Source organism: Leptosomus discolor, chromosome 12 (genome assembly GCF_034619465.1).
Source record: "Leptosomus discolor isolate bLepDis1 chromosome 12, bLepDis1.hap2, whole genome shotgun sequence".
Classification (NCBI taxonomy): domain Eukaryota; kingdom Metazoa; phylum Chordata; class Aves; order Leptosomiformes; family Leptosomidae; genus Leptosomus; species Leptosomus discolor.
Window position 1 is genome coordinate 1,732,510 of NC_141402.1, and position 14,145 is coordinate 1,746,654.

At 49.4% G+C, this 14,145-nt stretch overlaps 1 protein-coding gene across 1 annotated transcript in view; it reads right to left on the reverse strand.

The window, feature by feature from the left end:
* The window catches only part of DAGLA (diacylglycerol lipase alpha), a 30,586-nt gene that overhangs the window by 1,522 nt on the left and 14,919 nt on the right, over positions 1 to 14,145 (reverse strand). The window contains exons 9-18 of the mRNA XM_009949454.2: positions 13,848 to 14,004; positions 13,440 to 13,523; positions 13,249 to 13,326; positions 9,129 to 9,209; positions 7,696 to 7,838; positions 6,052 to 6,120; positions 4,942 to 5,014; positions 3,666 to 3,862; positions 3,189 to 3,318; positions 2,281 to 2,462 (exon numbers count right to left, since the gene is read on the reverse strand). Of these exons, the coding sequence (XP_009947756.1) occupies positions 2,281 to 2,462; positions 3,189 to 3,318; positions 3,666 to 3,862; positions 4,942 to 5,014; positions 6,052 to 6,120; positions 7,696 to 7,838; positions 9,129 to 9,209; positions 13,249 to 13,326; positions 13,440 to 13,523; positions 13,848 to 14,004 (1,194 nt within the window). The remainder of the gene's footprint in view (positions 1 to 2,280; positions 2,463 to 3,188; positions 3,319 to 3,665; positions 3,863 to 4,941; positions 5,015 to 6,051; positions 6,121 to 7,695; positions 7,839 to 9,128; positions 9,210 to 13,248; positions 13,327 to 13,439; positions 13,524 to 13,847; positions 14,005 to 14,145) is intronic.

Consider the following 14,145-nt stretch of genomic DNA (forward strand, 5'->3'; position numbering starts at 1 on the left):
CCATCCTCCCACTTGAAAATATGAGGCACAGTTTCTTCCCTCTGCAGACTCAGGTTCTTGCCCTTCTCCCTTTCCCCTCAATGTCTTCCTGCTCAAGCACCATTTTCACTGCTTCCAGTGAAACTTGCAGCGCTTCTAACTGAAGGGCCCAAAATCACGGTGGGGTCTCCACACATACAGACAAACCCCCCCTCACCCAAGACCTCTGTGTTAGAGAGGATTGAGGCAAGCGAGGTTGAAGGACTAGCCTACAGTTAACCTACTACTTTCTCTTTGTTCTCTGGCTGGAACCACTCCAGTCTCATGCCTTCCCCTCCTAATCCATGCTGGCCATCCCTACCTTACTACTACCAATGCCAGGGGGCTGTTAGAGCATTGCCCATGACCAATTCAGCTACCGTTTTGGGTAGCAGACTTTAAAACAGGTAAAAAAAAAGGCAATTTACTCAGTTTAAAACAAGAAAAGAGCTTTAGAAAGACTCCAGTCACACTAAGACTTTAAAGGGTCAGGCAGGCTCCTCCAGAAAGACCCTATGTCAAAGACCCAGGGAAGGAGCTCCCCACACCAGGCACAACCAAAGCCTGGGATTAGCTGCAGCCAGAGCAACAGCCCCAAGGACAAGGACTTCAGGAAAGAGCTGGGAAAAGAGCCTGAGCTCGGGAGAGGACTGCTGCACCTGCCAAAGGGACGTGCTGCACAGGGAGAGGCTGGGAAGTTAAGGCAATATTTGATCCCTGTGTAACTTCACAGGAACAGTGATCTGAGAACAAGCTTCAAGAACCCTAAAAGAGGGAGTCTGACACAATAAGCTGGCTCTAACCTCGAATTAAAAGCAACCAACCTACAACTGCTTCCACTCTAGCACCTCCTTTAAGCCTCTCTGCCTTCTCCCTTGTTCCTTTCCCTTTCATAGCTTGGAATTCCCCCTCTACTTTCAGGAAGCAGCTCCTTGGGTCTGCGCTGGCTACGGCACAGAGACCAACGCTCCTCTCCCCGCTGCTTGACCTAGTTCATCTTCTCAGTCTTATTGTAGCCTTCACAAAGGGGGGCTGACCCCTGTTCCTGCTGTTCCACCACAGCTGCCGTTCTGTTTCTAAGCTCTCCTTCTCTGACCATTCACTCCGTGACAACCGCTTCACCATTTTCCTACGATTTGCCGTCTTATCTTTCTTCTAAATTTAAATCTCACTCACGTTACCTCAAGGATACTCAGCTGTCCGTCACTCAGCACACACCATCTCACCCTGCCTCTCCCCACAGAGGCACAGCTTCTTGTTGGGTCTCTCTACCTGAAATCTCCACGGAAGGGCTTCCCCTGCAAAGCAATAATCATCTCCCACCCACCATGCTGTCTTTGTTTCCCCTCACAGCTCCCATGTGCTATCCCTGACAACAAACCATCTTCCTTCTCTCAACTTCCCTGGTTTGCCTGAAAATTCGCCCGGTGTAATGCAATTCTGTGATGGAAATCACGTGTTCCAACTTCGAAATAAAGTCTTTGCCCACATTTTTATATATTTACTTCCCTCGCTTCTTGCAAGTCTGTCGTCCCGCAACGCCTCATGTTACCTGAAAATCTGCAAGGAGCCTCTCTGCCACTGGCTCCTGGAGGAAAGCTGTTTCCATACACCACAAAGAACAAGCTCTTCTCCAAACCGCTCCTTTCTATACCTCCTTCTCCACGTTCCTCCACCTTTTGGCCCTTGCTGGACTACTGATGTCAGCGCTGAGTGACGGTCCAGCTTTCAGAAAACCACCCTTTTAGCACTCAGAACGTGCCTTTTCCCCTCGCCTGCTTTCCACTGGACTGAGCTTCCTGCTCTCGTCCTTCAGAAACAGGACGCCAACTGCTCTCCCCTCACCCGTATCCATGTTGCCAGACTGTCCTGTTTGTAAGGTTACACAAGTGGCATCATAAAGTATCTTCTGGTAAGTTATCAGCTATCTTTGGGCACACAAATCGCCCAGGAAAACAGAAGTTTGGCTGCAAGACTGCAAGCTTTGCCTTTATGGTTTCAGAGAAGATCCCGTTTGTCTGGATAAGGAAAAAAGGAGGTTTCTTCCATACCCTCAGCTTCTAGGTTCTCCTGCCCTTGCCGCACTCACCGATTCTTGAGCACCACAAAGGATTTTTTCGTGACTCAAGACAGACTGAAGCTAAGCAAAAGTCCCACAAAGGCGGCCCTTGGATCGAGCCTTCCCGCAAACACGGATCGCAACGCCCCAAGAGAAAGAGGACACACACACCCACAGCCAACGAACCAAAGATATATCCTTACTTAGTACTGCTGTTCCTTCGGTCCACTGTGATGGCCCCAGTTCCGATCTGCACTGCGGGTCCACTAGGTAAGGGCTGACTCTGGAAGATCAGCTCTGGGGTGAGATCCACTTCCGTAGGGCTCACCATCACTTTGGCAGCAGAAAGTAAAGCTGTTTTCCCCTTGTTGTAATTCTCCAAGACCTATTCAAGGCAAGCAGAGGAACAGTAGTGCTTTACTGGAGGTAGCAGCTTTGCTCGGGACTTCCAGACAGCTGGATTTACCTCTGTTTCTTACCAATGCCTTCCACAAGCACAGGGCAAGGTCTTGAGAGAAAGGATTCTATCCGTGAATTCTGACATACCCTATCCTGTCAGAATACGCTCCTGGGAATCCAGTGCTGGGGAGGCGACTGGAAGGAAGCTGGCAGGAGCAGGGGAGACCCGGCTAAGGGACCGTAGCTCGGTGGCCGAGACCCCTTCTACAACCACTATCCGTAAGCTCTGTCACCCCTCAGACTAACAGAGGGGCTGCAGCCGCAGCAGGGAGGACTTGTCACAGCTTGGATGTCACCTCAGCTGCAGGCTGTAACAGGCAGCTTCCGAGATAAGGAACCCAACAACGCCCAACCTCACGTTATTAGGACATTAAATTTGGAAAGACCACCCAGTCTGGGACTCTGGGTATCGGGAGGGAGATCGACATTCCATTTCCAGACCTCATTGCCTTCAACTCTAACAGCCTGTGCGTGACTGGCCCAGAACAATCTCCTTTCCTCCTCCTCCTCTCCAAAGCAAATGGCCTTGTGTATCTAAGCAGCCAGCTCTCCTGGGCAAGGACTGCCTCTTCTGTGTACGTAACGACCTGTGACAAGGCTCTCCTTTCATTAGGGCACCGAATTACCCCTCGATCCCCATTCTCTGCGTTACCTTGTTGAGCCCTTCCATGACCACGTACGGGAGGTGTTCGTGCAACATCGCCGGCGAGATGATCACTTCGTTAAACGCCTTGTTGTCGCCCCAGATAGCAAAGTAAGTGGGATCCTCTTGCTCGCAGCAACTGGAAGAGGAGTTGGGATCCAGAGGGGAAAACAGGGAGCCAGGGATGAAAGAGCAGGGCAATATTTTGGCACGTAAAAGAACGAAACAGCAGGTTGCAGAGACAGAAAAAGCCACAGGAGGAAAACCAGAAGATATTAAAGTGCTCGTGCTACTGCCATTGCTCCAAAACTCTGCCCTAGCCAACAGTGCCGCGACTATCTTTCTGTTCTGACAACGCAGACCCAGTCACTGTAAGACAGTGGGGGGAAAAAAAAAAATAATCACCTCCTTCATAGATGGGTTCCTGTCTTGGGGAGCCTTTTCCAAAGGAAAATTTTCACACCCACCCCCCTGCCCCCCACTCACCAGCACTGCTCTGCGGGGTGATTGTGCACCACGTGGATGATGCGGCCGGGCGGGTAGAGCGGTGTGCTGGCAGAGAGGGCGATGGTCAGGTCGCTGGGATGGGTCCAGAGGCGGTTGCTCGTCACCGAGTTCTCTTCCGTCTCTTCGGGGAGCTCTGACTTGGGGATGCACTTGGTAGCACCCACAATGATTCGCCACTGTCCAACGGAAGAGGAAGGAGGGAGAATATTGAGAAGAGAAAAAACACCAAAGCAAAGCAGAGTCGCCTCACAAGACGCTATCAGCATTCAGTTTAAACCTGCCAATACCAGGAAAAGAACCAAGCCAGGTCTTGTGCCCTGACTGCTTAAATGATAGACCTAGAGATAACCCTGTCCAGAAAAGCTGTTTCTTCCTTTTCCAATTTTAACTTTAGAAGTGGCAACATCTCATCCTTTTTTTTTTTTGCTGGAGGTTTTAGTAGAGTTAAGGCTCTAGAGCGAGCACCAACTGGTTCACCAACTGATAGCTTCGTATCTTTCAAAATAAACAAGGTAGGTGGAATCTGAGTTTTTAATGCACAAAACCAAGAAAAAGATTATACAACAAACAGCCGAAAATTCTGTTTAGGACTTTGTGCACTGAAAGAAATCCTAAAAATAAACCCAAAGTCATCAAAAACCACACAAGCCAAAACACAAAACCCACAGAATGCTGACAAGAAAAATCAGTGTCAGCTCAGTTTTCTCCCTCTACAGGTCAACTCTATAATATATTACCCCTAAAAAAAAAAAAATCTTAACGTCTTATGGTTTTTTTTCCATCTCAGTGTAACAGTAGAGCAGCCTGTGGAGGAACAACTTTCCACATTTCCTCCAAAACATTACCAGACCGCTTATCCTAGAACAGCACCAGCCAGGCAGCACGCAGCAGTGTCTATAAGCAGCCGACTGCTGCACCTCCGAGCCCGTCACCATTTGTCACTGGCCAAGAAAAGCTGCAGGTGGAACACAGGCTTCGAAACAGGCTCCGATGAGAAAGTTTCCCGCTCAGTTATTTTAGAGCTGCGATGGTGAGCTTACAGCACGTGAGCCAGAACCATCACAGGGCCTGCAGAGCGCAGGCCTGGCCTCTCCAGCTCCTGCTGTCACTCCTCTGGTCACCTAAACAGCAGCCACCGTGGGCAGGAGGAGCCCTGGAGGGCAGGAGGAGCCTGCAGCGTGGCTAAGTGACACTGGAAGTTCACCATCACGGCTCAGAGACTCACCTTCAGGCCTCTGTTAATCCTCACTCTTACCTTTGGTTTGTTACTTCTTTGAAGAACGTCCAGAAGCTGCCGGCGAAATCCCTCCAGCTGAGAGAGGCCGATCCTGGGAAGAGAGGCAGGTGTGCTTAAGGCAGCTGGGCAGGGAACAGGGCAGCACGGCCCAGGACAAGAAACCGCGCTATGAAAAGATGCTACAAGAACGCAACAAGGCCATAATGCAGATCATTTCAGAGGCGGGCTGTGGCATCACCCAGGACCAGTAACGAGGGTTGAGAGGCCACAGGAAACCATCGTGACGATAACCAAGTACGAAATCTAACAGCAGAACCAGATCAGTGAACACAGATAAGAGAGAGGTCAATGAACAGATAATGAGGGAGATGATGCAATCAGAAACCAGCGAGCAAGGAACAAGTATAAGAGAAATGTCACAGAGCTCTATGACACCACTAGACAGGTGACAGGATGGACAAGATTTTGTCACGCAGGTTACCAAAAGGCACATTCGATACCGTGTAGTGCTCCTCCTCCACTGAATTCTACTTGCCTTGTATTGCACAGACAGAAGTGTCACCATTTATTTGAGGTCACACAACAGGGCAGAAGCAAAAGCAAAACCCAGGTTGTCTGGCCCCTCGGCCAACGCCCCGTCCGGCAGAACACGTCCCAGGAGATGACGAGAGGTGAGAAACGCCAAGACACAAGAAATGAGGGAGCTGGTTCAGAGATGTGAGATGATATGAAACAGGTATCGAGGGACAAACAACACAGAGATGAGATGACAGCACATCTAGTTCGGGGCAGAGTGTAAAGAGGGCTGAGGTAACACCGGCAACCAGGAAGATGGCATTGACATACGAGTACCAGTACAGAGGCAGGATATTCACCCATTTCTTTCACACGGGCAGCTGAGAGATGGGAGGGATATGCCCCTAAAAAGCTGTGTGAAACACCAGTATAGGTGTTCACACAAAAGCAGCAGCAATGCAGGTAATCAGGAAGACAAGTGTGACGCACACAAGGACAGGTAAATGAGGCCGCCAGCGACAGATACGATCTAAGTGTTTCTGATAGGAAAGAGGTGACTTTGGTATAGAACAGCAGATACTCATCAAGAAATTCAGACGCTTCTCAACTTGCCTGGGCACTAGATCTTTGCCAAGCACGACTGCAGTCACAAACTCTTTCGAATACTCCATGGCATCCTCACTGGAAGAGAAACAGGACCAAGAAGCAGCAAACAGCGTTTCACTAGCAGCAAACGGCACTTCTTTCCCTGTTTGCCACTGGTGTCAGAGAGTGAACCAGGGTTACAAAACCCACAAACCCAGGCTGCTCGAGGCTTTTGGGATCTGCACCTTGATAGAGCAAAGCCCGATTCATTCGCATCCCGTGCCCCAAAGCAACGTTACTCTGCACACGGCTCTGAATATACTTGGAAAAGGAAGTACTTTAACTCAACACCTCAATCATCTTCCAATAGCTTGGGAACGGCCAGGACAGCAGGAAGGAAGAAGATATTCCATGCTCCTGAGACTACTTTACAAAGACACTGTGGAACTAAGACGGCCACTTTCTGCAGGAACCCGAGGGCTAAGGCAAGAGGGAATTAAGGCTTCCACGCCACGAGCTGGTTCTGCCATCAGCTAACCTTCCTAGAGATCTTCTGAACCAGTTACCACAGGCGGAGGCTGCACCACTGACCTAGAGACGATCCTGGGCATGGCACACAGCGCAACAGAAGCGTGGCAGGCAGAGGCACCTCCTCGAACTCTGAAACAGCGGAGGCAGCACACCACAGCTTGGCCCGAGCTATCAAGGGATCTCAGGAGTGGAAGCTCTGAGCAGAAAGCTACCAAAAACTCTCATGAAACGTTCTACAGAGCAACTCCTCCATAGCTGCAGAAGACCAGGGATTACTATCAAAACACGGCATGCCAACATCCAGGGATGGTTTAAAACCCTTGGCTGCTCCTGGAACGGGATGCAATAACTATCACAAGAAGCTCCTGATAATCCATAGCTGCTTTCAAGTGCCCCCGGGATGTCTGTCACAACTAGAAAGACCTTATCCCGCTTCACAGCACTCCAGTGGGATGTTTTTGTTTGACTGCCACGTAAATAACGTGACCAGCAGGTCTGTTCCAATTTACAGTGGGAGGAACTCGCCATACCTCTCTTCAGAGGGCTTCCAGGCGGCTACCCTAGATTCCCCCTATAGCCAAGGGAGAGAAACAGGCACCCAAGAAGCACAATCCCTCTGACCCATTTTAGGCACCCACTTTAGAATGACAAAAAAAAAAAAAATCACACCCCACAAGTGCCAATTTCCTCGTCAGCTGCAAAAGGAGTCCAAACAACTAGCTCAACTGATGCAGACATTATTCAGTCAGATACCTCCCTTATTGTACATCTATTCACAGCAGACGAGGAGGGGACACACTGGTACTGTGCAGGGGATCAGGGGATTGTACCCCATCTGCCCAACTTGCCCTTTCCGCAGGTCAGGGTGAAATTAGAGCTACAGCCACAGACAACTAAGTCATAAACCAGAATACTGGTGCGAGCGGCCGCCTGCCATCATAACCTAAACTCCAAACTACAACACAGAGCACGGGCTGCCAACGACCCGCAGCTCCTACAGACTGCCTCTTCGTTTCTCTGCACGCTTCTCAGGGCAGAGACTTGTCTTTTACTGCCCCTCAGAGCATGACAAACAGGATCTGGTCCAGCCACAACTACACCCCTCCTCTCTCTCACTGGTCCTCCTGCCCCAACACCTACCTCAGCAGCCCACCTGGGGGGGAATAGGCAAAGCACTTCAGCGACGGGTACTGCGGGCGCAGGAGGAAGGACAGGATGGCAGCCGTGCCAGCCCCGAGGGAATGCCCAACCACAATCAGGCCATAGTGTTTTGTTCCTCTCCCCTGAAAACAAACGAAAAAAAAAAAACACAACAAGAAATTGAGGACAGACTGCAAGGCAAGTCCACAACCCCCCAAACGCATCCCTTTCCCCCCAGCTGTGAGCCTTTCCTATACATGAGCGGCCCGGATTCCGGCTAACCAGCTCCTCCAGCGATGGGAACTGGTGAGGGTATGTTAGGTTTCGAAACAGAAGCAAAAGTTCTGATTTACAGCGTGCAGTCTAAGTCACCGTGGCAGTCCCAGCACACTCCTGCCCTGCCACGTTGCTTGTTCTGGAGGGATGCCAGAATTCATTCTCTTCTGGAATTCTCTCCTACATCTCCATCAGTCAGCGTCTGACCTAGCGGGTCTTCCCTAAAAGAGGGGGCCCACCATCCACACAGCCACCTTCCAACAGAGCAGAATATGATACTTATTGTCACGCAGAGAAGACAACCAAAGCACAGAGCTTCGAATGCCACCGTATCCTTACCCGTCAGGTAGCAACTGAGCTCTACAGGACATCAGGAAAAAATCCTCATGAGTCACAGCTCACTTAACAAGACCAACTGGCACTTTCTGGGCAGAGAGGACTAAAGCACCACATCGAGAAGTCGGATGCCTCCCGATGCCTCCCTCCAGCCACCAAACGTCACAAGGCAGACGCTGCAGCGCTGCCTGGCATGGCACTCCAGTTTCAGGGAACCATTAAGGCTTTTATCTCGCTTTTCCTTCTCCCTTGAGCTATGGCTCATTTCCCCACAGGCGCTGCTCAGGCCAAGGCACTCTCTGGGCATGAGGAAAGGACAGCTGGCTGATAGCAGGGAATCCAGGCGTTCAGAAGCTCCCTCCCCAGCGAGGACAGGCTGGGCTATTGCTGACACATAAACTAAGGTAACATCTCTCTCGGGCTCTCTGGTAGCTCGCTACCACAAGAAAAGTGCAGGCACAGACACTCAGCACAGCATCCCGATGGAGTCTCCAAACAGAATCTCCATAGAGATGGGATTTTAGTTCCTGTTGATTTGGTTTTAATGGTCCCTGCCCTGCATTGCCACCGAATGGGACCTCCTGCCTTAGCTTCGCCTAAGAAAAAAAGAATAAAACCCAGGAGCTGTGCGGTATTGATGGTTCCACCGTCACTTGGGGGAGAAACTAGTTGCCTGTCTGACAATCCGGAGGGAGAGGAACTGAAGGAAGATTTGAGAAATCAGTATAACAGATTCAGGGACATGGAGGTTTCCCCAAAGCACCAAGATTTTAGGGAAATCTTGTCTTCTGTATAGCCTGCAAGGATAGAAGAAAACTCACCAAGTCTCGTCCAAAAGCTTGAGAAAGCACCATTTCTTGCTCTAATTTCTTCTTGATGTACTCAGCAGATAGCACCATTCCCTGAGGGAAACACGAAGACAGAACAGGATGTAAACGGTCGCGCATCAGCCCTGATCTAAACATCTAGCAGACACCGTGCTGCCCGGAATGCTCTGGAGTGCCACGCAGCATGTGTCAGGGTTGAATCAGGATGAATCCTGACTCCGCTCCACGTTTAGGAACAGACTTCATTAGGCAGATGTCTTGGCTCACTGATCACCGCAGCCACAAACTGTTTAGAAGTAAGGACAGTTCTTAAGTGAAGATAACACCCCAAGGGCCTCTTCCTGGGCTCACGGTGCAAAGTCTAGGAAAAAAACCAACACAAACCAACCCACTTCTTAAACCCAAGGTGGGGTACCTGGTAGGTCAGCAGACACTGGGACCTGCAGTGGAACGAAGAAACAAACTTTGATTTTCTGCACATCAGTGCTTTAACTGCAAAATTGTACCCTTCCCGTTAAACCTGGGAGCGAAGGCACGGAGTAGCCCAACAAGTTCGCAGGGAAAATAAAACAAACACCAAGACACTACCGGAGGGAAAAAGCAGCAGCACTGTGTGTATAGGAAGAGTTATTGATGACTGGAGAAGGCAGCAACTAGTGAGGGGATTCAGCTGTCAAAGGACATTAATCACAGTTTAATAAAGGTTTTTACTCACTAGAAGCTAAGAACTGCTGGAAGAAGGGAAAGGAGCTGACAGTCTGGTTCTAAATATTTATCCTCTCTGCTGACGGCTGCATCTGAAGAGTGTTTCCCCCTCTGTGCACTAACTACAGATGCAGTTGATCTGTTCTACACAAGCGACTAGAATTTGGTCTGTGGCAGAAATTCTTGGTTGTGCCTTCACTACAGTGTAATCCAGCGGTCAGCAAGCCTGAAAACCAGTGATGAATACGGGTAAACAGAAGTAATCTGCTTCTGATCTGGTGATTAGAGACCTCGAATAATTCACACTGCCTGGGCTGGTCAAAACCCAGGGAAGATCATCCCCTTTGCTATTTTCCATTACACCCCCAACCTGAAAACAGTTTAAGTACAAAGTGAACGTTACCCAGCACTGCTTAATCTCGGAGACGTAAAAGAATTCACGGCCCTCTCAAAAAGCAAAGAAACGCGGACCTTTCAAAGTCCTCCGTATCAAACACACCAGCAAAACCCATCGGGCTAGCGAAGGGAAAGAGCAGAACGGAGGTGATTCTGCTGAGCCGGTAAGTGGGACATCCGTAACGCTGCCATCATCATCAAAAAGCAGATGCCGTGGTATTTCATGCCCGCGTTCAGATCTCGCAGCAGCTCGCCAGCTTCCACCGCGTTCAGCGGAGTCTCCATTTCCAACTCTAATGAGAAGTGAACGGCAGACTACTTATATAAATTTCTAACGTGAATTTAGGATTCTATTTTTGAAAAGCATGACCTAAATCCATGCTGATATTACTAATGGGCTGTTAGTCAGCCTTATAGCTATATATTTTTTGTAATTAAAGTACATTCTAATATAGACAGGGATTTTAATATTACGAAATGAGACTTCTTATCACTGCAAAGTTGCATTTAGACTTTCCATTAAAACGGACACCGTTTCCTAAGTTTCAAAGGAATAAACCTCTCCGAGCTTAATGTTCAAACCTCACACGTAAATAACCAAACAGGCTGTAGGATCTGGGGAAAGCGAAGCGGAAATATTCTGTATTGCTTCGCAGTCTGGAGGCACGAAAACGGCTCTGCCGTGTTTGCACTGTGTGTGTGAAAACCCACGGAAGGGTCTGTTTGGGAGAGAAAAAGTTATTGAAAGTGATTGCTATTTCTGACTGTTCTCCCGCACTGGTGAGAGCTGCTCTCACGGCTGAGCTCGCAGGGCTTCCTTCCGGCAGCTACTTCTTGTCATCCCGCTTAGCTCAACACCAGGAAAAAACCTCCGTAACATCATCGTTTCAGCAGTTTTGTTCTACGCGAGTACAACAGAATTAAGTACGGATTCGTGCCCTTGACTTACGATTATTAAATTGATTTTGCTATAAAATCAGTGGATTTTATTTCAAAAAGAGCGACGCTAGATTTATTTTTTGTGGTTCACTTCCCCTCCAAATTGCGACAATCCCCCCCTTTTTTTTTTTCTTTTGGCATGCTAACCCATAAACCTCAGATCCAAAATAGCTCCGAGACCTAATACATATTTTAACCGTGGCATTCGCAGCAACCCAAGCAACCCAACGCTTTCAGCGGCGGTACCGGTGGAGTGAAAAGGCGGCGCATGTAAAGATCAAGAGTTTGAATCTGGAGGACGTCTGATCGACACGGCGTGAAGCCCAGCGAGCTCCGCAGGGGGAGATAACAGGCCAGGCCAGCCCGCTGCGTGTGCGGGGCGGAACCGGCCAGAAAAAGAACAGAAACCCAACAACTTACAGGAAGCTCCTGCACGGCCAAGTACTTTTCTCCAAATTAAATGTGTTAGCAAGACACTTCATTTATTTCTGCATTGAAGTTGACTTCTGGACATTAAAAATGCATTAAGACAGACATTTTTAAATTCTATTATCTCCATTAGCCTCCCTCAGGAATCAACAGCATGCTATTGTCTGAAGATTAATATTGGTAATAATTTAAGATAAAGCTACATTTCTGTACTAGCAACAATCAAAAAAGAAATAACACAAAGGCCAAATAAGACCTCGATAGCGAACAAAGGGAATGATCTGAGAATGTTCCATCTAAGTCGCCGGCGTATGAATGCTTTCACCTAAAGATCAAACGAAAAGGCAGCTTCTGCCAGGATCTATTACCAGCTTTTCTGCACATTAAAAATAGAACAAATCCCCCTTGCTTCCCTTTCATTTCCTTTCACCTCCCTCTCTTTGCAAACCGCTGATCACACCGATGGTGCAAAGTCATTTTGTGCTAAACGCAGGAGGACAAACCGAGTGCCACTCGCCCCGACAGCAGAGGTAAGGCCTGGGAAGCGTTAAACGGCAGAGAGTCACCGATACCGGCCCCGTGACAAAACACCACCTCATCTATCTATGGGTGTCCCCCCCTAAGGTGTCCTAGGTAATCACCAGGTTGATTTCCTCCTCTCATTTTGGGGGAAACAAAGGGAACTCCTCAGCCAAACAGGAGGTACTCAACACTTTTCAAACAGACCCACCCCTCGGAGATCACAGAGAGCCCAAACAACACCTCCTCAGGTAACCACTTCTTTTTCAGACCCCTCCTAGCTAAGCATTTGAGTACCCGGTATCCATCAGCTCCTAATGCTCTGCTTCCACAGCACAGAGAAGAGGCTTGGCATTCAGGCAGGACCTCAGGAATGAAGCAGCAGCTCTCAGCTCGCGGCTCCCGAGGAGTTTCGAGCTCAATGCCCTGCCCCGAAGGGACCCCCACCAGATGATCAGCAGCACCTCGTCTCCCCGAGCAGCAGCGTTTCCAGCAGCCGCTGCGCTCCTTCCAACACACACAACCTCCAGTTCGGAGTTTTGCTTTCCCAGTCTGGCACCGCACCTTGAGAGGCCGCCAAATTCCTGATAATCTTAAAACTCAGCATGTGTGTCTTTACTTGGCTGGACTGGGGCAAGGGTCAGCTCTACAGTCAATGGATTTAGCCAGCCCAGCCCCGATCACCAACGCAGACACACGGCACCAGTCTCATCGCACAGGGGCAAGTCCTGCCCGTACCCTTTTCTGAGGCCCAGTGCCCATCCCGCTGCCACAGCATTTCAAAGACATTCTCGGGGTTTGATTGCAAATTCCGAAAAGGTCGTTGGGAGAAAAATTTGAATGACTCCAATAATTTTGTTCTAGGTCTCCGCAGATGCCTTTTACGGTTTGGTTGTTACAATGGCACGGGTTTTTTAATCACAGACATAGCGATTTTAGCTGTTACACCAAGGATTTCATTTTAACATCTCAAAGCCATTTCACTGCAATTAGGTGACGTCCTTCTTAAAAGCATCTCAAGCAATTAAGACCACTTGTTTTTGGGCTTATAATTAAAAAGTCAAAACATTAGAAAAAGAAGCGGTGGTTTTTTGGTTGGGGTTTTGTTTTGTTTCCTTTTACCCACCTTATGTCCCAGCCACGTTCCGTGGTGACCCTCAACTGGAAGGCGCTCTGCATCCCCAGTTAGGTCAGTCAGGGCATCCTGGAAGAAAAGGAGTCACCGTGTTTCAGTGAAGCCGAACACCAAGTGCGAGTCAGGAAGGTCTCAGACTCTCCTGAAAGTTTCCCAGGGTGGCCACGGCACAGTGCACTTACTTTTGGAGACAGGGTTCCTCGGATACTAATGACCACCTTCTTCTTATCATGGTCCACAGCCACATAGAAAGGTGTTTCATAAACCTGGAAAAGATCCATTACTGTAACAATCGGGTGAGACATTCCTGGTTAATTATTCTCCTGCTCAGGGAAAAGGAGGGAGAGCAGCGTGACAGGTTATGCCTTATGGGTAAGCACTCCTCTGAACGATCTGATTTGGGCAAGCAGCAAATATTTCTGTCCAAGTGGCAGATTTTCTTGAAAGAGAGGGAGGATGGGAAGCTCCAGGGTTAGAAAAAGGCTTGAGTTTCCTTCTTTGTACCACTACACCCGGAAGCACGCAAATCCCATCAGGGAGGGCCTTAGGAGCATGCCCCAAACGCGGAGGGGGTTGCAGGTTCTCCTTACTGCATCGTGGCAAGACGTGTACACAATATCCACCGAGGTCATATTCTCATCCAAGAAGTGGCGCCGGATGGCAATGGCGTTGCAGCCGCAGCAGTTATCCTCTTCGATGGTGACACTGGGCGCGTAGCGGGGGCGGGAAGGACAGAGACAGCAACAGCTGCAGGAGGAACAAAATAGCTTTGAGGGAAAGGGGAACGTGGAAGGGAAATAAAGGAAAGGCAGACCCTGCGTGCCACGCCGGCCCCATCTCCGCAGCAGCGACTGTCGGAACCGAGGAGCGCACAGCTCGTGGTTCACC